The following is a 23,559-nucleotide window of genomic DNA, read 5'->3' as shown; positions in this document are numbered from 1 at the left end:
CACCTCCACCCCCCACACCACCCCTATGCTTGTAGGCTCTGCCCACTCCCCGCTCCATCTGTGGTGAAGGCCCCCACCTGAAGCTGAGTAGCTCCACAGAGTCCTCTGTGGCATTCAGATGCACTCTGAGGTCCTGACCCTTCCTGGCTTGGATCCCACCGTCTAGGCTGGTGGTGCCACGGGCACGGGTCAACCACCTCAGCCCAGCCTGCCCCAGGGCCCCTGCAGTGCCCATCTGAGCTGAGACCTGCAGGAGGGCGCTGAGGGAGAAAGAACGAGAGGCCTGTTGCCTGTGCCTGCTGGCCCACCTGCCACAGACCATCCAGCCCCCACTGTCACCAGCCCATTTTGAAGAGCCTCTTCTAAGGGCAGAACCGCCTCCCATTGCTGTGGGGGGCCAGGACACAACAGGATACTTGACCCCCCACTGCTAAGTCCCCCTTCAGTGATCCCCTCTACCCCAGGCAACAGGTAGAGGATTCTATGTCTGTGTTCTCGGTCATACTTAGCACCCACAGACAGCTTGGCTGGGTCGTGGAGTAGATGGCCTGGAACTGAGACTATGACTTACATACATTCTTTCAGCCCCTCCATGCCACATGGCCTTATCCTGCGGCAACTTCACTGGAATCTGTTTCCTCACCAACAGTGGGAAAAAGAGGGCCTGCCCTCCTTGCTCAGAGGTGCCTGGGTTTGGCTCCTCTCACCTCCCTTGGGAGGCAGGATGTGGAGATCCCGACAAGAGACCCTGTTGTCTGACTTCCTGTGCACCCCTGAGCACACAGCTTCGCCTCCCAGAGCCTGTCTTCTTGCCTGTGAAGGGACCTCATAGCCCAGGAAGCCCTCACAGCTGTTCGGTTTGCAAACAGCAGGCTGACAGGCGGGCTGCCTGTCACACAGCCTGTATGTATGATGTCCAGTACCCCACATTCTCAGCACCCCTACTCACCCCAACTCGGAGAAGTCTGTTACCTGGGCTTGACGGAACCCCTCAGGGAGAAATCTGAGAGTTGCTGGAAGTCAGCCACTCCTTGGACACAGATGCTGACAGTAGCCAAGGCATGTAGACTGAGCCTGCCTGGAATGCCAGACACTGTGGGAAAGGAGAGCTCCCCCAAAGCCAGGCTCAGCCTCCGGGTCACCTGCACCTCCTGCCCCTGTGGCCAGAGAACCGTAGTGACAACCCACAGCCATGGCTAGGGACTGGTGGTCTTAGCACGAAGGACAGGATGCTCACCTATCCTCTACATATGCCATCCCACAGATAGAGGCTGGGAAATTGAGGCCATGGACATGAATGGTTAGCTCAAGGCCACATAGCTAGCAGGAGTAGAGCCATCCTGGGGATACAATAGTCACCAGCTAGGCAGGTGGGGACAGTAGGTGTCTCAGCCAACCAATAACACACCACTCAGTGTATCCCAGGCAGAACTGGGCCCTCTGAAGGAAGCGTGCTGGCTTTATTTAACATCTGTTTCAAGGCTGGAGTGTGGCTCGCTGCAGAGCGCTTGCCTGGCATGCATAAGGCCCTGCACCCTACCCCCAGCACTGAAAAGATAAAAAGAGATAAGAAAACCTCCATGTCAGAAGCAAGGCCCACAGCAGGCCCTAAGTGAGAGGTGGGGCTTTAAGCTCAGGTATATCTTGAATTCCATGTCCCAGCGTCAAAGAGGCAGGACAGAGGTAGGAGACAGAAGAAACTGGCAGAGGTAGGATGGGGGGAAGAAGGGATCAGAGGACTATTAGCAAAAGCAGAGGGAAGGGAATAAGGACAGAAGACATGAGGCAGGGCATAGGGCTGGGGACAGAAGGCATGAGGCAGGGCACAGGGCTGGGGACAGAAGGCATGAGGCAGGACACAGGGCTGGAGACAGAAGGCATGAGGCAGGGCACAGGGCTGGGACAGAAGACATGAGGCAGGACACAGGGCTAGGACAGAAGGCATGAGGCTGGACACGTGGCTGGGGACAGAAGACATGAGGCTGGGCACAGGGCTGGGGACAGAAGGCATGAGGCTGGGCACAGGGCTGGGGACAGAAGACATGAGGCAGGGCACAGGGCTGGGGACAGAAGGTATGAGGCAGGGCACAGGGCTAGGAGAGAAGACATGAGGCAGGGCACAGGGCTAGGAGAGAAGACATGAGGCAGGGCACAGGGCTGGGGACAGAAGGCATGAGGCAGGGCACAGGGCTGGGGACAGAAGACATGAGGCAGGACACAGGGCTGGGGACAGAAGGCATGAGGCAGGGCACAGGGCTGGGGACAAAGACATGAGGCAGGACACAGAGCTGGAGACAGAAGGCATGAGGCAGGGCACAGGGTTGGGGACAGAAGGTATGAGGCTGGGCACAGGGCTGGGACAGAAGACATGAGGCAGGGCACAGGGCTGGGGACAGAAGGCACGAGGCAGGACCCTGGGCTGGGGACAGAAGGTATGAGGCAGGACACAGGGCTGGGGACAGAAGACATGAGGCAGGACACAGAGCTGAGGACAGAAGACATGAGGCAGGGCACAGGGCTGGGGACAGAAGACATGAGGCAGGGCACAGGGCTGGGGACAGAAGATATGAGGCAGGGCACAGGGCTGAGGACAGAAGGCATGAGGCAGGGCACAGGGCTGGGGACAGAAGGCATGAGGCAGGGCACAGGGCTGGGGACAGAAGGCATGAGGCTGGGCACATGGCTGGGGACAGAAGGCATGAGCCAGGGCACAGGGCTGGGACAAAAGACATGAGGCAGGGCACAGGGCTGGGGACAGAAGACATGAGGCAAGACATAGGGCTGGGGACAGAAGGCATGAGGCAGGACACAGGGCTGAGGACAGAAGGCATGAGGCAAGACATAGGGCTGGGGACAGAAGGCATGAGGCAGGACACAGGGCTGGGGACAGAAGACATGAGGCAGGACACAGCGCTGAGGACAGAAGGCATGAGGCAAGACATAGGGCTGGGGACAGAATGCATGAGGCAGGGCACGGGGCTGGGGACAGAAGACATGAGGCAGGACACAGGGCTGGGGACAGAGGACATGAGGCAGGATACAGGGCGGGGACAGAGGACATGAGGCAGGACACAGGGCTAGGGACAGAGGACATGAGGCAGGACACAGGGCTAGGGACAGAAGGCATGAGGCAGGGCACAAGGCTGGCACAGAAGACATGAGGTAGGGCACAGGGCTAGGGACAGAAGGCATGAGGCAGGACACAGGGCTGAGGACAGAAGACATGAGGCAGGACACAGGGCTGAGGACAGAAGACATGAGGCAGGACACATGGCTGGGGACAGAAGGCATGAGACAGGGCACAGGGCTGGGGACAGAAGGCATGAGGCAGGGCACAGGGCTGGGGACAGAAGGCATGAGGCAGGACACAGGGCTGGGGACAGAAGACATGAGGCAGGACACAGAGCTGAGGACAGAAGACATGAGGCAGGGCACAGGGCTGGGGACAGAAGACATGAGGCAGGGCACAGGGCTGGGGACAGAAGGCATGAGGCAGGGCACAGGGCTGGGGACAGAAGGCATGAGGCAGGGCACAGGGCACAGGGCTGGGGACAGAAGGCATGAGGCTGGGCACATGGCTGGGGACAGAAGGCATGAGCCAGGGCACAGGGCTGGGACAAAAGACATGAGGCAGGGCACAGGGCTGGGGACAGAAGACATGAGGCAAGACATAGGGCTGGGGACAGAAGGCATGAGGCAGGACCCAGGGCAGGGACAGAAGGCATGAGGCAGGACACAGGGCTGGGGACAGAAGGCATGAGGCAGGGCACAGGGCTGGGGACAGAAGACATGAGGTAGGGCACAGGGCTAGGGACAGAAGGCATGAGGCAGGGCACAGGGCTGGGGACAGAAGGCATGAGGCAGGACCCAGGGCAGGGACAGAAGGCATGAGGCAGGGCACAGGGCTGGGACAGAAGGCATGAGGCAGAACACAGGGCTGGGAACACAAGATGGAGACAGGGCAAACTGGCAGGGGACAGAGGGCAGGGAATAAGGGCAAGTGCCGGAGTCAAGGGAGAGAGGTTGGAGGCAGGGGTGGGACAGGGACAGTGAGGGAGAGTTCAGAGAGTACCTTGAGAAGCTTGATGGCAAGTTCAGCCAGGGGCAGAGACCAGAGTCTCCGGTGGCCACCCAGAGGCCCACAGTCCAGGAAGCTCAGCTCGTGCCCGAACACTTTGACACTCAACTGGCAGCTTGGTGTCCGTCTTGTCCTATACCGCTGGGCCACCTGAGAAACAACCACAGATGAAGACAGAGGAGCTTAGGGTGAGACAGGCAAAGCTGGTTTAGGAGAGGAGGGTGGGCTGCTAGAAAGGTCAAGGGCATGTGGGACCCCAGCCTACCAAACACTCTCTAGAACACATGTTCTTTGACAGGCATGGCCCAGTGCAGACACAACTTCCTAGAACAGGCGTGAACAAGAAGCCAGCTCGGCCAAGCTGCCATGAACCAGCCCTGAACAGCAGCTGCTTTTCCCAGTTCCTGCTTCAGCGTCCCAGTCTAGGATCCCTTCCAGCCACCTGAGGAATCAGGAGACCAGCATGGCCTGGAGGCCAGAGCCCTCATCAATTTCCATGCTGTGCACTCTCGGTTTTGCAAGTAGACGTTATTTTAACATTTGAAAGTTATGTCTTTTAATAGACACTCCAAATCCGAGGATTCTTTGAAGACGGAAGTGTTAGTTTGCCCACCCACACCTCAGTAAGGGGCAAGAGTGACTTGTGGAAGAAGTCGCTGCCAGCTGTAGCTCTCCCTTTCTCTTGCCAATATGAAGCCAAGCATCTGTTGTTACTACTCTCTTTGTTCCTGAGATGTGAGTATAAAACATGAGAAAATAACAGACGAGGGAGAGTGCATTCTAAGACAAAAATGTTTGTTTTGTTCTTGTGAAATAGAGCCTCGTGTAGGCCAGACAGGCTCCAACCCACCATGGTGCCGAGGCTTGCCTGGAAATCCCTCCACCTTCTAAGTCCTAGGGTTACAAGGCACGTGCCTCCAGGCCCAGCTAGAGCAAAGTGTTTATTCCCAGCCCACCTGGGTTTGGGCTAACATCTGGTCTATGTATAAACATGTCAGTACACACCCAAGCCACCCACATTGCTGGCTCTCGGATGTACACACAAATGGCGTTTTACAAGAGCAAATGCTGCAGGCGGAGTGCGGGCCTATCACGGTCTCCACCCTCCAGGTCGCTCATGAAGACCTGTGCTTGCACACAGTCTCTGCTAAAACAGTACCTAGCAACGAGACATGATCACTCAGCTGAGGGCAGGCCTCCAACTCAAGGCACGCCCTCGGACACTATACATACACACCACAAAAGCAAACAGAAGACGGCTCACAGCACAACCTTTCATTTTCTCTCCTCTTTTCACACAGCGTAGCCCAGGCTGACCGCACACTTGCTAGCCTGAGAATGACTCTGCACTTCTGATGTCTTGCCTTCATCTACTGAGTGCTAGGATTACCGGTGTGGATTACCGCCCCTGGTGGGGGCAGGGGATCCTCACTTTGAGGTCAGCCTGGGCTACAAAGTAAGATTTGTATCTCAAATAAAAGAAAACAAAGCTGTGAAATATCACAGAGGCTAGAGAGATGGCTCAGTCAGTAAACCGGGGAGGCTGAGGCCTGGTGCAGCTCAGGTGGCTGCATGGGATCCTAGAAGGGACGCTGAAGCGGGAACTGGGAAAAGCCACTGTAGGTCAGAGCTGGCTCATGGCAGCCCGGCCAAGATGGCTTCTTCTTTATGCCTGTTCTAGGAAGTTGTGTCTGCACTGGGCCATGGGCTACCATGCCTGTCAAAGAACATATGTGCTAGAGTGTGTTTCAGGGGGCTGAGACCCCATACGCCTTCGACCTTTCTAGTAGCCCATATACGCGTGCACATGAGCACATGCACACACATGCACACATTCATACACATAAACAGTCATGCACACATGTACATGCATGCATAGACAGACACGTACACAGAAAGGTAGAAGAAAACCTTAAGCTAGATAACAAAACCATTCCCAGTAGAAGAGAATGAAGGGACACACTACAAACTGGGAGGCAGTGTTTCCCAGTCACATATCTGATAGCAGGATTTACTTCTAAAATAAAGAATTCCCGAAACCCAGAAAGAAAATAACCCAGTAAAATAAAATGAACCAAATACTTGAATATGCGTTTCACCAGAGAGGGCACCTAGATAGCAGATAAGTCCATGAAGAGCTGTCCACAAGGCTGGCAAGATGGCTCAGACACCTGTTGAGCCCAACCACCCCCTTCCAGACGGTGGACGAAGAGAACCAAGAAGTGCAAGTTGTCCTCTGACCTCCACATATGTTCTGTGCCATGTGGATGTGAACACACACACACGTAATAAAAATAAATAAGGCTGGACATGGTGGTATACACCTTGAATCCTCCCACATGGAAGGCAGACAGGCAGATCTCTGTGAGTTTGAAACTAGCTGGTCTATATAGTGAGACCCTGATACAAAAAAAATACATAAGATAAAATCGTATATAAGGCCCATCATCCCTAGTCATTAGGGAAACACAGATTAAAGTAAGATAGTAGCCTGGCAGATGGAACAGGCCTGAGATCTCAGCAGTAGGAGGCTGAGGCAGGAGGATCGTATGTTTGAGGGTAGCCATGAGCTAAAGAGTAAGTTCTAGGCCAGACCAACGCATACGGAGGCTGTGAGATCAACTTAAGCTACATAGTAAGACCCTTCTCAAAACAAAACAGACAAACAGACAAACAAACAAAAAACCCCAATCACCAAAACCAAAGCAACAACAGAAAACTGCCGGGTAGCTCAGTGGTAGGGTGGTTGTCTAGCACAGGAAAGGCCCTGGGTTCCATCTCCAGGGGTGGGGACAGGGGGCATCTCACAGCCATGGAGGAATGAAACAGAGCAAAGCGACCTCAAGCTTTAAATACATGTGGGAGGTTACACGCCATCGGAGAACATGCCCAGCAGTTCGCAGTGGCAGGAAGCCTCACAGTAGCTCCCCGTGGTGGGAGCAGGATGGAAGGAGTGTTATAGAAGGTGGAGATGCTTGTGAGATGGGCATGGAGGTCCCTAACCGTGAGTGATCCCATCAGTGAAGAGGCTGAGGCAGGAGGATTGCAAGTTAGAGGCCATCCTGAGCGACAAAGCAAAACTATCTTAAAGGAAACAAACCAAAAAGGGCTCCTATGAGCATGATAGGGTCATCAGGTTTTTCGCTGAGGGTGACACCAGTGCTCTCAGATCAGAGTTGTGTGTGTGTGTGTGTGTGTGTGTGTGTGTGTGTGTGTGTGTGTGCGCGCGCGCACGCGCGCGCGCGTGCGTGTGCACGTGCGTGTGCATGCCAGAGGTCAACAGCAGCTGTCTTCTTCCATTGCTCTCCACTTTTTTCTTTGAGGCAGAGCCTCTCACTGAAGACTAGACCGGGTAGCCATGAAGTGCCCTGCTCCCGCACACCAGCACTGGGTTGTAGGTGTGTGCTACTGCGGCAGCTCGACAAAGCTGACTTTTAAAGGCAGGAGTCATTGGTGCCACTAGAAGTTAGGCCAGTGGCTACTTGGTTAGGGTTGGGTAGTGACTAGAGGAGAAGATGGAAAGTTCTCTGGGGCGCCCGTAACAGTGCAGGGTCTGCCCTCACTGACGCACAGAGGTGGGGACACAGAACCAGATGTTCACCAGATGTGGGGCTTCGGGACTTTTCTGCGTAGGGGTTACACTTACACAAACACCTTTTCAACACCAGATGGCCTGGCTAGCAGGTGTCCACAAAGGATGCATGAACCCCTAAAACTCCAGTCTTTCCAGGAACCCCTAAAGCTCCAGTCTTTCCAGGAGCCTATGCTGGCATCTGGGTGACTGACTTGGGGGGCCGGGGTAGTCAGACTACACAGATTTCTTACCTTCTCCTGGAGGGCCTTCATCTTTCTGGAGCTTTCTCTTGGACACTCAGAGCTGCCCAGGCCTGGCTCTGGCCCTGAAGGACTCTCTGGCTCTGCCTCTTTCTTCTCTTCCTGCCTCCAGAAGGATTTGGGGCCCAGCAGATTGCGGATGATGTCTTCGGTGTTTTTCAACTGGACTCCCAACTGGCGAGAGAAACCAGAGGCTTATGAACAAGTGATCAAGGGCTCAGGGCTGGGAACAGGGGCCCCAGGAGGCTCACCTAGAGCACTCAGGGCTCCCTGGATGCCACCCGGGCTCAGGAAACAGGACACAACCTTGAAAATTTCAGGGAAAATTTCCTATAGATTCTTTGGGGGGTTTGGTTCGAATGCCACCACCCCTGGGCAGTCTTTCTTCTCACTTCCTCATCCCAGGCCACACACATCACACCTCCACCTGGGTTTCCAGAACACAAGAAGGTCACCCAAGGGCCTGTGGTGGGCATCTCCTTGAGGGGTGTAGGAAATCACGAATTACCCATGAGGCGTCTAACCAGCCGAGATGATTCTCAGAACTTGATGGGTGAACAAATAAACCCTTCCTCTGTCTGTCCTTCCTCCCATCGGCACATCCTTCGTCCTCCTGTCCACCTATCTCTCCTCCCTCCTGGACATGTGTAGGCCATCCACCCACCTGTCCATCTTCTTTCCCTCCATAAACCCACCCAGACATCTGGTTTCCCTTCTCTACACCTCTTCTCCATGCCCTCCTGCCTTCCAGATGTCATTGACAATGTTTGGAGAAAAATCACAGGGGGTGGCACCACCCCCAGCTGGCAGTGTCTGGGTGACAGGCCCTGGTCTCCATCAACCAGAAGGGGGTGTGAGAGCACAGAGCACTTGTCCTGCAGACCAACGCCAGGACCTTGGGACCAAATGACAGGAGTTCACAACAACCACAGGACACCAGCCTCAGAGACCTTCTCTCTTGGACAAAGACTGCTTGCCTAGCATGCACTAGGGTCCCAGTCCCAGCACTAAACCAGGGAGAGGAAGAAGGGAGGAAGGGAGGAAGATAGGGAGGAAGGGAAGGAGGGAGGGAGGGAAGAAGGAAGGGAGAAAAGAAGGAGAAAGTGTCTAGCTTCCATTGTTGCCCCATTCGTCCCTCATGGTGACAAGAAAGTGCTCTATCACACTGCACCATTCCCTATACATGTTCCTGCTCTGTGCCTCCCCTCACGCCCTCCTCCACTCTGTCCCTATGAACACCTCCCTTTTCCTTTTCTGGGACCTTCACACTCACTAGTAGCCTGCTTAGCAAGCATTCTCTGACCTCGGCTCTGCACAGGTCAACCGGACTGGAATTAGAATCACCATCCATTGAGACACACCACTGGGCCCATCTGTAAGGGCAGTTCCAAAGAGGCTAACGTGAGAAAGGAAGACCTGCTCTCAATGTACTCCATTCCATGATCTGGAGTTCTGGACTGAATAAAAAGGAGAAAATAGAGGCAGCACTACAGCTCAGCAGATAAAGTGCTTGCCGACAACGCTGCAGACTCAAAGCACATGGTAGAAAGAGGTCCCTGACTCCCACTCTCAGCATATGCATCATGGTACCCACATGCCCCACCCTGACAATAAATAAGTATTTTTAAAGTAGTAGGCAAGCTGTGCACCAGCACATGTGTGCATGTGTGTGTGCACTTGCACTAGTGCTCACAAATACACACACACATGATCTCCTTCCCAACTGTGGATGCAATGTGACCAGCCACCTCATACTTTTGCTGCCACCATGACTTCCACCATAGGACTCTAGATGGAGGAGGTAGAAGTTGCTTAGTTCTCCCCCATCACAGGGAGAAAATTCTCACAACAGCCTCTGAGAATGAAAAGTACCAGGAGAGCAGGGACCCTGCCTCAGTTGTTCGTCACTATGTGTCCAGAGCCAGCTGAGCACATGCTTGATACAGTGTCAGCTAGAGAGAAATGTTTCTGCAATCTATGGTAGGTAGACAGGTGGATAAATGTAGATGGATGGATGTATAGAATATGGATGGAGACAGATGGAATATGGGAATATGAATTGAGGGGCGAGTGAATTAGATAGAGAGATAGATAGATAGATAGATAGATAGATAGATAGATAGGCAGACAGAGGAATGGATGGATGAGAGAGATAGATGGAGGGATAGATAGCTGAGTGAAAGGTATGGATAAATGGATGGATGGATGGATGGATGGATGGATGGATGGATGGGTGGGTGGATGGATGGATGGATGGATGGGTGGATGAGAGGGATGAGAGCGATGGAAGATTGCTTGAGTAATGTGTAGACAGATGTATGGCTGCATCTGTGGGCAGGCAGAAAATAAATGGGTCAAAAATGATAGATGAATGTAGAACAATGGAAGTAAGGGATAGGCAGACAGACAGATGGACAGATAGGACCACTCCTTGCCCTGCCTCTAAGACAGTCCCTACGGAGATATCTGCAAGCCCTGCAGTCTTACCTCCAGTAGGTTGAAGGCGCGGCCAACAGCGTGGACAGTGAGGTTCACCGTGGCAGAACAAGGGAGGAAAGAGTTGGGAGAGAAGAGGAGGGTCCTCTCCAGGTTGGCTCCCAGGCTGCCAGATGCTGAGGGAAAAGAGACGACCCTTGGATCTAGAAAGAGAAGCTACACACCAGTGTGCCCTGCCCCAGGAGAGGGTTATACATCTCACCTACCTGATGAAGGTTGAGGGCGATCCCAGAGCACTCTTCATACCCTATGCTTCCCAGGGTGTCTGAGGTGGTCCAAGGACCTCAGATGAAAAGGTTCCTACCCCTCCCCCCCACTGCTCGTGTGTAGATCTAACTCAGGCCCTGTGCACAAGGTTAGCCCCACTACAGAAGTGCAGTTCTCCGCTAAGTTATCCAGGCTAGACTTGAACTTTCTTTATGTAGCCCAGGCAGAGGAAAGCCCTGTGTTCTTGGAGATTGGAGCTCTGGGGTCCCCAGTACTTGTGGCCCCAGCCATGCCATACTTGAGCGGAAGGTGACATCACAGTAAGACGAGTGTTTCCAGGTCTCCGGCTGGAACTGCTGACTGAGGATGTCCTCGGGGAGGGCGTCCCGAAGGTCACGTTTCAGGGGGTCATCTGTCTCCAGCAGCTGCAGGATGTGGCTCCACACAAAAGAGCCCACTGGAGCAGAGCGGCAGCATCAGGCACATGGTGAGCCATTGGTCAAGGCTCCCTGACTCGGCCCAGGCCTGCCACACCCTCATGTCAGGGCTGCTCAAGCTCCTGCGTGTTATGGAAGCTGACAGGAGTGGGACCCGGCCTGTGTGTGGAATTCTAATGAGGCAAAGTGATGAAGTGGGATCCCGTGGCTTGAAAGTGAGACCCAAGTCTGAACCCCAGTTCAGTTCCATAAATACACCTCAAGATGGTGCAACCACAACTCTGTGCCTCGTCTGTGAAGTGCGGACAGCAAGCTCCACTTCAGATCCTCGTTGTACTGTTTAAAAACCTTTTCCATGTGTATGTAGGTGTACCTTTATGTACATGTATGTGCACGTATGTGGGGGGCCAGAAAACAGTGAAGATGTTTCTTGGGCACAATCCACGCTGTTTGCTTTTAGACAAGGTTTCCCACTTTTTTTTTTCCCCTGGAAACCTAGCCAATTCAGCTAGGCTGGCTAAGCCAGCCAGTGAGCATGAGGGACACAGCCAGCTGAGTCCCCCTCCCCAGCACTGGGATCACAATCACAGTTACCCAGCAGGCACTTCCCTGACTGAGCCCTCTCCCCTGGGCCTTAGCTCTATTACTTCTAGGTGTGTGTGAGCCGCCCACTCTAGCTTTCTGAGCCTCCGGTTCCTCATCTGTGAAATAAAGTAACAGCTCATCTCACTGGGCTGTTGGCAAAGATCAGCCTAGGCCAAAGCCAGAACCTAATTACGCTCCCATAAGGCATATCTGGAAGCTTCTCAAACATCTGCTCATGGGACGGAGCTGATTTGGGGGGGGGGCAGAGGAACCCTCTTATCCCACTGGGCAGCACACGGCCTGGTATCTACGGCCCCTGGCTGATCCCTTAGAGGAAGCTTAGCCGGTTGACTACTATGATTCAAGACAAAGCCGTCCCTTCATCACCCCTCCCCTCAGCTGCAAGCCTGGAACTAGCACTACATCTTCTGTGACTCCACATCCACAGAAGGCCATTTGCAACATGGGAATGGTTTTGTTTGTTTGTTTGTTTGGTGGGTTGATTTGGCTTGGTTTGCAGTGTGGTGCATGGAGCCAAAGGCCTCCTCGAACACATGAGGCCAGTGCTCCGACGCAGAACCATATCCTGCATCTGTATCAAATGAACACACCACTTGCACAGGCGGTTCACTTTCAGGGAAACATCAAGCCACGTCAGGCAAGTGTGTAGGCAGAACCCTTTGGGCTATCAGTGCTAATGGCCCAAGACTGGAAACAGCCTCCAGTCCTCCGTAGGGACAAGTGAAACAGATAGAGATGCACACGTGTGTTATTTATGTGTGCCTGTCCCTGTGTTACAAAGATGTTTGTTGACTGGCTGGTTGGTTGATCGGTTGTCTGTGGTGATGGGGACGCAACCCAGGGCCTCCTGATGCCAGGCAAGCTCTCCAGCAGTGTGTTGAAGTTCTGATGGCAGCTGGAAGAGCTGCTCTCAGGGAATGTATCCTGAGTTGGGGACGTGGAGTGGAAGAAGACCTTCACTGACCACTCAGCTTCCCACCCTGCCCTTTTAAACATGACTGCAGCGAGAACAAAAGATGGGCCATCCTCTTACGCCAGCGCATCCCTCCTCAGCATGCTCAGAGGCACATGCTACCATGTCCCCATTTCACAGACATAGAATCGGAGGCTCACAGCAACATGAGCCCCTCTCCTGAGACATACAAAGACAAGCAAGAGGGAGCTGAGGTTGTATTGGAGCCCAGCTGTTAACAAGTTACGCATTACATACTGTTGTTTTTTGAGGCAGGGTTTCTCTGTGTAGTTCTGGCTAGCCTGGAACTCGCTCTGTAGACCAGGCTGGCCTCGAACTCAGAGATCTACCTGCCTCTGCCTCCTGAGTGCTGGGGTTAACGGTGTGTCCTAACACTACCTGGCCAGAGTGAGCAGACCTTGGTGAGTTTTGAGGAAACTGAGGCCCTGAGAGGAGAAGGTGCTCTTCTCACGGCGTCCGTGGGCAGGCAGGGCTGGGACTGCCATGTGTGGGAACGCACAGGGCCAATTGCCTAGTATGTGTAGAGGAGTAGGGGACTCAGGGACTCCTGGCACAGGCCCACCCCTAGCAGCCCACACTGCCCTACTCACCCTGGGTGGACCGCTCCGATGCCTGTGTGTGCCGCACCTGGGCAAACACCTCCTCGCTGGGGCACCTCATCAGAGCCAGGTAGGCATTGATACGGAGCTCCGTGTCTTCGTTGGGAGCTTGGTACAGGCGCGAGAGCACTGACCTCTAGCTTGGAAAAGACATCCATCATTCGGTACCCACCCTGCATAATGCCCTTCTTCCTACAGTGGACCCTGTGACCCTGCCCCTCCTGCGACAATGTCTCTGCCATAAACAACTTCCCCAGCACATTGTCACCTGTGGTCCTACTGTGGCGCATAGTGGGACCATGCCTATTCCCCAGCCCTCCTATCCCAGAGCCTCATAAGTTTTCGTGCATACCAATGCATAACAGAAGTCCATAGACACATTCCAACAAAGCTTTATTTACAAAATAGCACAAATATGAAATATAAATGTTGTAGTGCTTTCAAGCCCAGTTCCAAGGAAGCCACCTCAAGACTCTGTGCCTCGCTATCAACCCTTCCCAACTTCCCTCAAGGTGTAGCCATCCGGCCACCCACTCAAAGCATGCACTTTCTGAGCACCTACTGTATACCTGATAGATCACATCATAAATATGACTGACCGAGTCCCTATCCACCTGACACTCAGGGCTCGGGATTCAGGAGGTTTCATTTCAGGTGAACCAGCAATGAAGACGTTCCAGTGAACAGGAGTGTGTGTGTGTGTGTGTGTGTGTGTGTGTGTGTGTGTGTGTGTGTGTGCAAGTGTGCATGCACGTGAGCCATGGGCAACTTTTCCACTACACTGTCACCTGTGTCCCTACTGTGAGAGCTAGTGGGGCCACTACCCAGGTCTTCTGCAAGAGAAGCAAGTGCTCTTAATTTCTGGGCATCTGTACAGCCCCTCTCCATCTTATTTTTTAAAGGTATTTTATTTTATTTATGTGTGTTTGCTTATAGGAATTTATGTGTATTACGTGTGCACATGTGTCCATGCATGTTTAAATGCTAGTGGTCAACATTGAGTACCTTTCCTCGATCACTTTCCACCTTAAAAAAAAATTGTATCTGAAGCCGGGCGTGGTGGTGCACGCCTTTAATCCCAGCATTTGGGGGGCAGAGGCAGGTGGATTGCTGTGAGTTCGAGGCCAGCCTGATCTACAAAGTGAGTCCAGGACAGCCAAGGCTACACAGAGAGACCCTGTCTTGAAAAAAAATTGTATCTGAATGAGCATGCTGCCTGCTTGTGCGTCTGTGCACCATGTGCATGTCTGGTAACAGTGGAAGCCAGAAGACAGCACTGGATCCCCTGGAACTGGAATTACAGATGGTAGTGAGCTGCCCTGTGGGTGCTGAGAATTGAACCCACATCCTCTGCAAGTGCAGCAAGTGCTCTTAACTTCTGAGGCACCTCTCCAGTCCCTGTCCACCTTATTTTTTAAATATTTGTTATCCTTATTGTTGTTGTTGTTTGAGACAGGGTTTCTCTGTGTAGCCCTGGAAGTCCTGGGCTTTGTAGACCAGACTGACCTCGGACTCAGAGATCCACCCGCCTCTTCCTCCCTGAGTGCTGGGATTACAAGCATGTACCACTGTACTGATTTATTGTTTATTTATGTGTGTTTCCTTGCATAAGCTTACCGTATTTTTCAGACTATGAGATACACCTGGCCATAAACACCCAGATTTTAGAGCAAGAAAAACAATAAAAACAGCAATCGGACCATAAGGCACACCCTAATCCCCGCCCCCCCAACACTTCTGGGGAGGAGTGCATCTTTTTTTCTTTTTCTTTTTTCTGAGACAGGGTCTCTCTGTGTAGCCTTGGTTGTCCTGGACTTGCTTTGTAGACCAGGCTGGCCTCGAACTCACAGTGATCCGCCTGTCTCTGCCTCCCAAGTGCTGGGATTAAAGGCGTGCGCCACCACAGCCCGGCAAGGAGTGCATCTTATGGTCCGAAAAACACAGTATATGCAACAAGTGTGTACAGGAGTCCACAGAGGCCAGATTCCCTGGAACTGGAGTTGCAGGTGGTTGTGAGCCATCATGTGGATTTCAGGAACTAAACCCAGGTCCTCTGTGAGAGTAGAACAGCCATTTCTCCAGCAGCTCCTCGCCTTTTATATATTTACTTACTGTTTATCATACTAAGGCATAAACTATATTATACACCTTATTTTCTGAGCCAAGGGCTGTCCCTGGGCCTGGAGTTCAGTAGTTCAGCTAGGCTGGCTGCCCAGCAACCCCCATGGATCCTCTTGTCTCTGCACCCCTCCCCAGTGCTGGATGGCAGGCATGTTCACCATGAAGCTCTTACGTGGGTGCTCGGGTCATATCTCGGGTCCCCATGCTTGCACAAGAGGCATTTTTCTAACTGAACTATCTCCCCAGCTATTGTCCCTCCCCAGCAATGCTCTGTAGACAGGTACAGAGTGAGGCCTGAGCACATCCGGAAGAAAAAGTAGCAGATGAGGCTACACTGTGTGCGAGGAGGTAAGAAACCAGACCACAGAGAGCTCAATGGTTCATGGGTAAGAACCTGTCCTTGACTGAGTGACAGACAGGTGGGCAAACGTTCCCTACAAAGACACAGGCAGCAATAACTGTCCTAGGCCTTGCAGTTTCTCTTGAAAAGATTCCACTCAGCAGTTGTAGCAATAAAGTAAGTAGCTACAGATAGCTCATAGCTATCTGTGTGTTAATAAAGTTTTATTTATAAGAGCAGATAGCAGGCCAGGCACTAGCCCACAGAGTCTGCCAGTGCTGGTACATGTGGGTCTAGACCACGTGGCAGAATCAGAAACCACAAGCTTCTTTGTGGGTTTATTTGGTGAACAGGCAGCTTCCCATACCAAACACAGGCTCTCGAGGACAGAGGCAAAATACTTGTCCACACTGGTACCTGGGCAGGTACCCAGGACACAGGAGTTGCTCCGTGAATCCATCATGATTTCATATGCCCATCACCCAACTACAGCCAGAGGGGAAAAACACAAGGACTCACATCTGCAGAGCAAGGGATCCTCCGGAAGGCCTGGACAGCTGCCAGCCGGATCTCTGGGGAGTTGCTCCTCAGGGTAGCACAGGTGCTCAGCACAGGGGTGAGAGCAGCTGCTGCCAGCCCTGCATTGCCGATGGCCTTCAACACAAGCTGAGGCTGCAGAACACATGGCAGTAGGGTGGTCTGTGAGGCCTGGAGGGGTCCCCAGTCCCACCCACCCATCCAAGGACAACCCGCCCGGCAAGACCTAGTGTTGAGACATGAGCCATACGCACCTGGCCAGCATCCACAGGCTCTGGGAAGCTGCAGTTCACACCAAAAGCCTCTCCCAGAATCCTCACAAGGGAGCCAACTCCAGGTAACTGCTGGCAGTGCCCATCCAGAGCAGCACAGAGGTTGTGCGCCAGAGCTGAGATGCCAAGGAAGGCGCCTGGGCTGACCCCTGGAGACTGCAGCAGTGGCTAGGGATAGACAACACCCACCCCATGCCCCAAGAAGGCTGGTAAGTGACTTCTGAAGGAGTTCTCAATCCTCCCCAACCCTGATTCAGCCTGGCACTTGCTAATGTCACAGCAGCTTGGTCACTCCCACCCAGTGTGGAGAAAGGGCTGCTCGAACTGTTTCTAGAGAGGTACCGGGGGTCCCCGATGTATACCCAGGACAGAGATCACTGCTCTTAGGCTAAAGTGAGACAGGAATATTCTTGTCATGCCTAGAGGCATTAGGGCCATTGCAACAGGAGTTAGGGGGGCCTAGAAGCTTAGCTCAGTGGCATAGCTCCTGCCTAGCATGGGCAAGATCCTTGATTCAGAGGTCCAGCACCAGGAAAAATAGTCAAAATGTCACTGCTGGACTTGGTGTAGGCCTGCAGCTGTAGCACTCTGGAGGCTGAGGCAGGACAAGGAATTCAAAGCCAGCCTAGACCACAGTGAAACCCTCTTTCAAAAGACAAACTGTAGCAGGTAGGAAGGGTGCTAGGCCATCCTCCATACACCAGTAGCACTGAGTCTGACTGACCCTGGTCCAAGCTGCCAGCTAGAGTGAGCAAGGTGGAGGTCACTAGACAGGAGTGGGTGCAGAAGCCTAGCCACAAGGTTGGGCCACCCTACATGCAGCAGACTAGCTCCCGCCTCCTCCCATGAGCAAGAAATGAGCTGAGGTTCGCTCTGTACCATGTGGATCACAGATGAGCCAGCATCCTGGACCGGGTGCGGCACTCCCACCACGGAAGCTACACAAGAGAGAAGCTCTCTTGGCACAGCCCAAGAGTTCCCCAGGGGCAGGCCAGAGTCCTGTGTACCAGAGAGACAGAAGCCTCCCCTGGAAGACCGAGAGGCCTGGCTGGGGGCTGGAAGCAGCTTGGGAGTGTCATGAAGACAAACAGTGCAGTGGAGCTGTCAGAAGGCATCTTGGACATTTGTGATACCCGCTACCATTGTTTTTAATTTAATTTCTCTAAATGCAAGCTTGGGCTTTTTGATTTCTGCACTATCTTAGTCTAACCAGCAGCTCTAAAGCTGCCTGTGGATCTAGCAATGGGCTCCGGCATCTGATGTGCCTTCCAGTTTGCAGGCCCAACTTGTGCCCTGTACTCACTACACGTAACCCCTGTTGCCCTCACCTCTCTTCCGTGCACTTTCTTATTAGTTCTACTTTGCTGTTTCAGAAGCTTCTGAGAGGTGACGTGACGTGCCTCATATTGCGCCCGTATGAGACGCAGCTCTGCCTTAACCCTGGGGTTAGGCGCCCAGGTGTGTCTCTCGCTGCTTCTCAAAGCAGCTCTGGGCTCAGTCCTGAAAAACACAGGTCCTGGGGCCTAGGTGTAAATGCAGCCTGAGACCATACAGTGCTGACAGAGTGAGGAAAGACAACACCAGGCTCTGCTCTGCTGTGGATATAAGATTCCCCACTGGTCCACACTCACACGAATGTAAGGAGCTGGGTGTGGTGGCACTGGCCTTTAATCCCAGCACTTGGGAGGCAGAGGCAGGAGGATCTCTGAATTCTAGGCCAACCTGGTCTGCAAAATGAATCCAGGACACCCAAGGCTACACAGAGAAACCCTGTCTTAACAGCCCCCCCAACCCTATACAACAACAACAACAACAAAGTGTTCACATGGGGGCCCACATAAGCACCTCTCTACCAGCAGGTGTTCTGGAATCTCAGCATTTATATTTGTGTGTGTGTGTATGTATGTGTGTGTAAAAGAAAGAATATATGAAATTTGTATGTGTGAATGCTGGTGTGTGTATATATGTGTACATTTATGTGTGTAAGTGTGTGTGTGCAAATGTGTCTCTATGTGTGTGCAAATGTGCCTCTGTGTGTATGTATATGCATATGTGTGTACATCTCAGAGGGCCTGAATCCTGGTGCAGGCATTTCAGAGTGTGTCTTCTATGAAAATGCCCAAGCAGGAGTAGCTTTAAAGCATATTTCTTTTCCTTTCTTTTTTGTCAAAATAAGAAAGAACGTCTGTGTTTCTTTAGTGTGGAGAGGAAGATAGGGCTAGATGCAGACAAGATGCTGGAGAGATGGTGTGGTGGGTGGAGGCACCTGACTCACAGGCCTGGTGAGCAGAGCTAGGTCCCTGACCCCAGGATGGAAAGAGAGAGCAGATTGTCAAGAGCTGTCCTCTGGCCAGGCGTGGTGGCGCACACCTGTAATCCCAGCGCTCTGGGAGGCAGAGGCAGGCGGATCTCTGTGAGTTCGAGGACAGCCAGGCCTACAAAGTGAATCCAGGACAGCCAAGGCAACGCAGAAAAACCCTGTCTCAAACAAAACAAAACAAAAACACAAAAAGACAAAACAAAACAAAAAACCAACAACAACAAACAAACAAAACAAACAAAAAAACCGATGTTGTCCTCTGATCTCCACACATGTGTCTTACCTACACAACATTTTTTAAAATTAAAAACATGATCATAAACAAACTAATTTTTAAAAATTAGAGACACAGAGAGGCATCAGACAGCATTCACTCTACCTTGAAAGAGAAAGAAAAGACATTTGTTGTGGCCTTGACTAAGACGAAGCGCCGCCTCTACCCTTTCCTCAGAGCCTAATGGCACGCCCACGTTCCTCGCCAGCAATGTCCTGACACACAGCAGAGCCCCAGCATAAGACAGGGAAACTCAGATCAGATCGTGCTGGTAAAGGACAAAGTCTGTGCCACCGCATCCCACCATGCAAAAACAGATAAGTGGGGAAGGGGAAGAAAGGCGGAAGAGAGGGCAGACTTTCCTATTCTCAGCTAGCCAGCCCTGCCCAGCCCTTGGATGGTGCACATGACCAATGTGCCACCTGCTGGGCTGTGGACTGTGATTTACTTAGGGTCCAGTTAGATCTGGATCAAAGTTGGTGTCCAAATTTGTGTCCTGTTAAACGGGGCCAACATATAACCTGTGGAACTCCAGGATCAAGGTTCAGGGTTAAGGGTTTGGGTGCTCCCTGTACACCCCTGGATAGGTGACACATCTCTGTGCTGTTGGGGCTCAGAGGTACCGAGACTCAAATCAGTGCTGGGGTCCTCATTGATGCTCCTAGGCCCAGCCATTGAGTGTGGCCACAACACATGCTCCCAGCCTGGAACAGTGGGATGGGGATCCCCTAGAGGCACCTCCACTCCTAAGGCCATGAGGATGTGGACAGAGGTTGGGGCAGGATGATAGATCAGGGTTACCGATGTGGGTGAGCTGCCCTGCCTGGGGACCTGAGTTTTCCCATTTGTAAGTTTGGGATGGTGGCACCACTCACATTGTAGAGACATTGTGAGGGAAACTAGATTTCTGCTCATTGGTGGGAACTGTTGGCTAGCTTCAGAGATCTCCCACTGCAGCATTCCCAAATAAGTTTGTTTACAAAAACAGCAGCTCTAATTTTTTCCTTAAAGATTTATTTATTTATTTATTATGTATACAGTGCTTTGCTTGCGTGTACTCCTGCAAGCCAGAAGAGGGCGCCATATCACAATTCAGATGGTTGTGAGCCACCATGTAGTATGCTGGGAATTGAACTCAGGACCTTTGGAAGAGCAGGCGGCGCTCTTAACCACTGACCCATCGCTCCAGCCCCTCTAATGTTTTTTATAAGTATGAATATCTGAGTGTGCTGGTCTGTGTATATGCCATCATCTGTGGAGATCAGATCCTCTGGAACTAGAACAGCTGTGAGGCACCCTGTGCAGGTTCTGAACCTGAGTCCCTGCAAGGACAGCCAGTGCTTCTAACCACAAAGTCATTTCTCTAGCCTGATGGCTGCTATTTAACATGCGCTGATTAAGTGCTGAGTGCCCAGAGAACTGCTTTACACACAGCGTGTCGTTTCTTACCACAAGCTTAAGTCAAAAGAATTGGGTCATGGGGCTGGAAAGATGGCTCAACGGTTAAGAGCATTGGCTGTTCTTCCAAAGGACCCAAGTTCAAATCCCAGCACCCACATGACAGCTCACAACTGTCTGTAACTCCAGTTTAGAGGATCTGACATCCTCATACAGACATACAAACAGGCAGAACACCAATTAAAAAAAAAAAAAAAAATAACTCTGTCCATCCTTAGTTCTCATACCAAAAACCAGTCTCAGGCAGACTAGGGAGATGGCTCGGAGACAGCCCCACATCAACCCTGGGTGGGAGTGGTGGCCCCCCTGTAATTCCAGTGCTTGAAAGGAAGAGACAGGGGATCCCTGAGCAAACTGGCTATCTAGACTATCCCATGTCTGTGAGTTCTGAGTGGTGGCACACGCCTTTAATCTCAGCATTCGGGAGGTAGAGGCAGGTGGAGCTCTGTGAGTACAAGGCTAGCCTGGGCTACATAGAGAAACTTTGTTTGAAAAAACAAAAAAGAAAAGAAAAACAAATAAACTCTGTTTCTATGACTGAGCATTCACATACATGCTATGCACATTTGTTCTAGAAAGGTCCAGAGAGGTTGAATCATTAGTTCACATCACACAACAGGGTTACACATCACCGATACTCAAATTCCAGATCTCACTGGTATGCTGGGACACACCCAAGCCCAGCACTTGGGAGGCACAGGCAGGACAATGCATACGTGAGGGGCTCTGTAACCCCAGCCTGGCATATATACTAAGCTCTGCCCCCCACATATGAAAACCAGATCCATGATAGTAAATTCTGCCTTGAATATAGCATCGCAGTTCAACTCCAACCCCAGTCTGTGAAGGGAAAGAAACAATTCCAGGATGGGAGCAGGTCACCCTCTTGTGTGTCCAGGCAAGGAGGGAGGTCAGGCTGGAGGCTGAGGGGTAGACTCACCAGCAGTGTGTGCACCATGGTGTCCGTGGGCTTTGGAATGAAGGCCAGCGACCACAGCCATGCCTCAGCCTGGTCTGCTTCCACCTCCCTGGCCATGATGAGCTGCTTCATGAGGTCCACACAGTTCTGAGTACCACAGGAGGGCAGGGCGTCTACCAGTGGATGCCTGGGGAGAGCAGCACGGTGACAAGGTAGTGTCACTGAGCCTTGCTGCAGCCTTTGTTCTTATGGGAGACAAGCCAAGGCTGGAGACAGGGAGGGACATGTCTGAATTCTCTGAGGAAGAAGCCATGCTGGGCCTGTGTCCCATTTGCTATGCTCAGCTAGCTAATGTAAGAACCTTGTCCACCTCCGCCAGGGCCACCAGGAGATGATGTGGGGATCATGAGGCCCCGCATGGGCCAGTGGCTTCCAATAGAAGCATCTGACACTCTCGGCCCAACACCAAGGGATGCATGACTTGAGTGATTTTATTATCATATTTCCACAGTGCTGGGAACAGAGGCCAGGGTTCACATACTAGGGAAGTGCTCTGCTATGATGCTGCTTCCTGCATCGTTTTGATTTCATTTTGAGACAGAATCTCCCTAAATTGCTTAAGCTGCCCTTACACTCACTCTATAGCGTAGGCAGTCCTTGGATTCGTGATCCCCCTGCCTCAGTTTCCAGTATAGCTGCGACTACAAGCCTGGGCAAGGGAGTAATTTATTTATTGCAAGCAAGGGATTTATATTTTGTCTGTCTTTAATTTCCCCCTTGTTTTTATTTTAATACTGAAGAAAATGCTAGAAGGTTCCAGAAAGATATTGTTTCAGAATGGGGGTGGCAGTGTTTGGTGTGGGAACAATGGCTGGATGGAGGAATTCTCGGTCATAGCCATTACCCACGGGCATATGTGAAGCTCGGGGCTGCACAGGTGGAGACAGAGCTGCCCCCCAACACTCCCCACATCACTTGCTCTGTAAATGAGTGTCAGCTTGCTCAACTATGAGATGGGAATGTGGTGACAAGGGACAATAGATACTCAAGACAGTGTCAGCTCTGTTGAAACAGAGAGCCCTGGGAAGGACTTCCCCACAGGCGGAACCTCGAGGTCTGTGCAGACAGATGGACAAAGTCTACAGGGACTGTGGATGGAGAAGTTCAGGGCCCCTGGGTTCTTCATCCTAAGGCTGGCATGGGGGCACAAGCCTGTAATCTCAGCACTTAGGAGAATGAGGCAGGAGGATTGCTGTAAGCTCTAGGCCAGCTAAACAGCAAAACAAACAGTCCTCCTCTGCTGGCTTCAGCCAAGTGTCTTAAATGCTCTGTGCCTTGCTGTGCAAATGCAAAGAGCAGAAATAGCTGTAGCACTTGCCAGCAGGGTTACTTTGTGGATTCGGTGAACGAATACGGGCAGTGGCCGTAAAAGACGTGCACTCCATAGCATGTGATGTAGTCTTTTGATGAAGGGCAGGGCGCTTCCCTGAGGTGACCCAGCACAGTCTGGAGTCCCTGAAGTGAGGTCCTCAGAGAGACCCCTGAGGTTTCAGAGTCCCTTCACGCCATCTGCTGACCTCAGCTCAGTTGGAGTGAGAGTAGGAATGAGGTTGACTCAGGATCCCAGCCTGCAGCACCCCAAACTAGACATCTGCAAAGCTCCACAGGAGGGGACCCACAGTGCTTGGTGTCTAATCCCTGAGCCTGTACAGATGCTCTTCCAAAACAGCACCATCTTTTGTTTGTTTGTTTGTTTTTGAGACAGGGTTTCTCTGTGTAGCCTTGGCCGTCCTGGACTCTCTTTGTAGACCAGGCTGGTCTTGAACTCACAGAGATCCACCTGCCTCTGCCTCCCGAGTGCTGGGATTACAGGTGTGCACCATTGTGCCCAGCGTGAGCAGCGCCATCTCTATATTTATATGCCAGTCTTCACATTCAATCTCAGTCCACAAAGCTTGCATTTCAGACCCCACCCTGGCAAGCTGATATCACATCCCATCTGAGGACTCTAGAGTGTCCCGAAGCCACCCCACCCCATGAAGGATCCCCCAAAGCAGCCAGCCTCCGCCCGCGGAGTAAGGCCCTTAC

At 52.3% G+C, this 23,559-nt stretch overlaps 1 protein-coding gene across 1 annotated transcript in view; it reads right to left on the bottom strand.

Annotated features, from left to right (window-relative positions):
• Positions 1-23,559, bottom strand: part of LOC127208599 (uncharacterized) — a 105,294-nt gene that overhangs the window by 61,550 nt on the left and 20,185 nt on the right. Inside the window, exons 9-18 of the mRNA XM_051168091.1 lie at positions 21,493-21,658; positions 16,483-16,668; positions 16,211-16,363; positions 13,222-13,366; positions 10,914-11,072; positions 10,400-10,524; positions 7,904-8,086; positions 4,073-4,228; positions 973-1,157; positions 78-260 (exon numbers count right to left, since the gene is read on the bottom strand). Coding sequence (XP_051024048.1) covers positions 78-260; positions 973-1,157; positions 4,073-4,228; positions 7,904-8,086; positions 10,400-10,524; positions 10,914-11,072; positions 13,222-13,366; positions 16,211-16,363; positions 16,483-16,668; positions 21,493-21,658 — 1,641 coding nt within the window. The remainder of the gene's footprint in view (positions 1-77; positions 261-972; positions 1,158-4,072; positions 4,229-7,903; positions 8,087-10,399; positions 10,525-10,913; positions 11,073-13,221; positions 13,367-16,210; positions 16,364-16,482; positions 16,669-21,492; positions 21,659-23,559) is intronic.

The sequence above is a fragment of the Acomys russatus genome, chromosome 25, assembly GCF_903995435.1.
Source record: "Acomys russatus chromosome 25, mAcoRus1.1, whole genome shotgun sequence".
NCBI lineage: Eukaryota > Metazoa > Chordata > Mammalia > Rodentia > Muridae > Acomys > Acomys russatus.
Note: the sequence above shows the minus strand (reverse complement) of the source record. Positions and strands in the feature narration are given on the sequence as shown.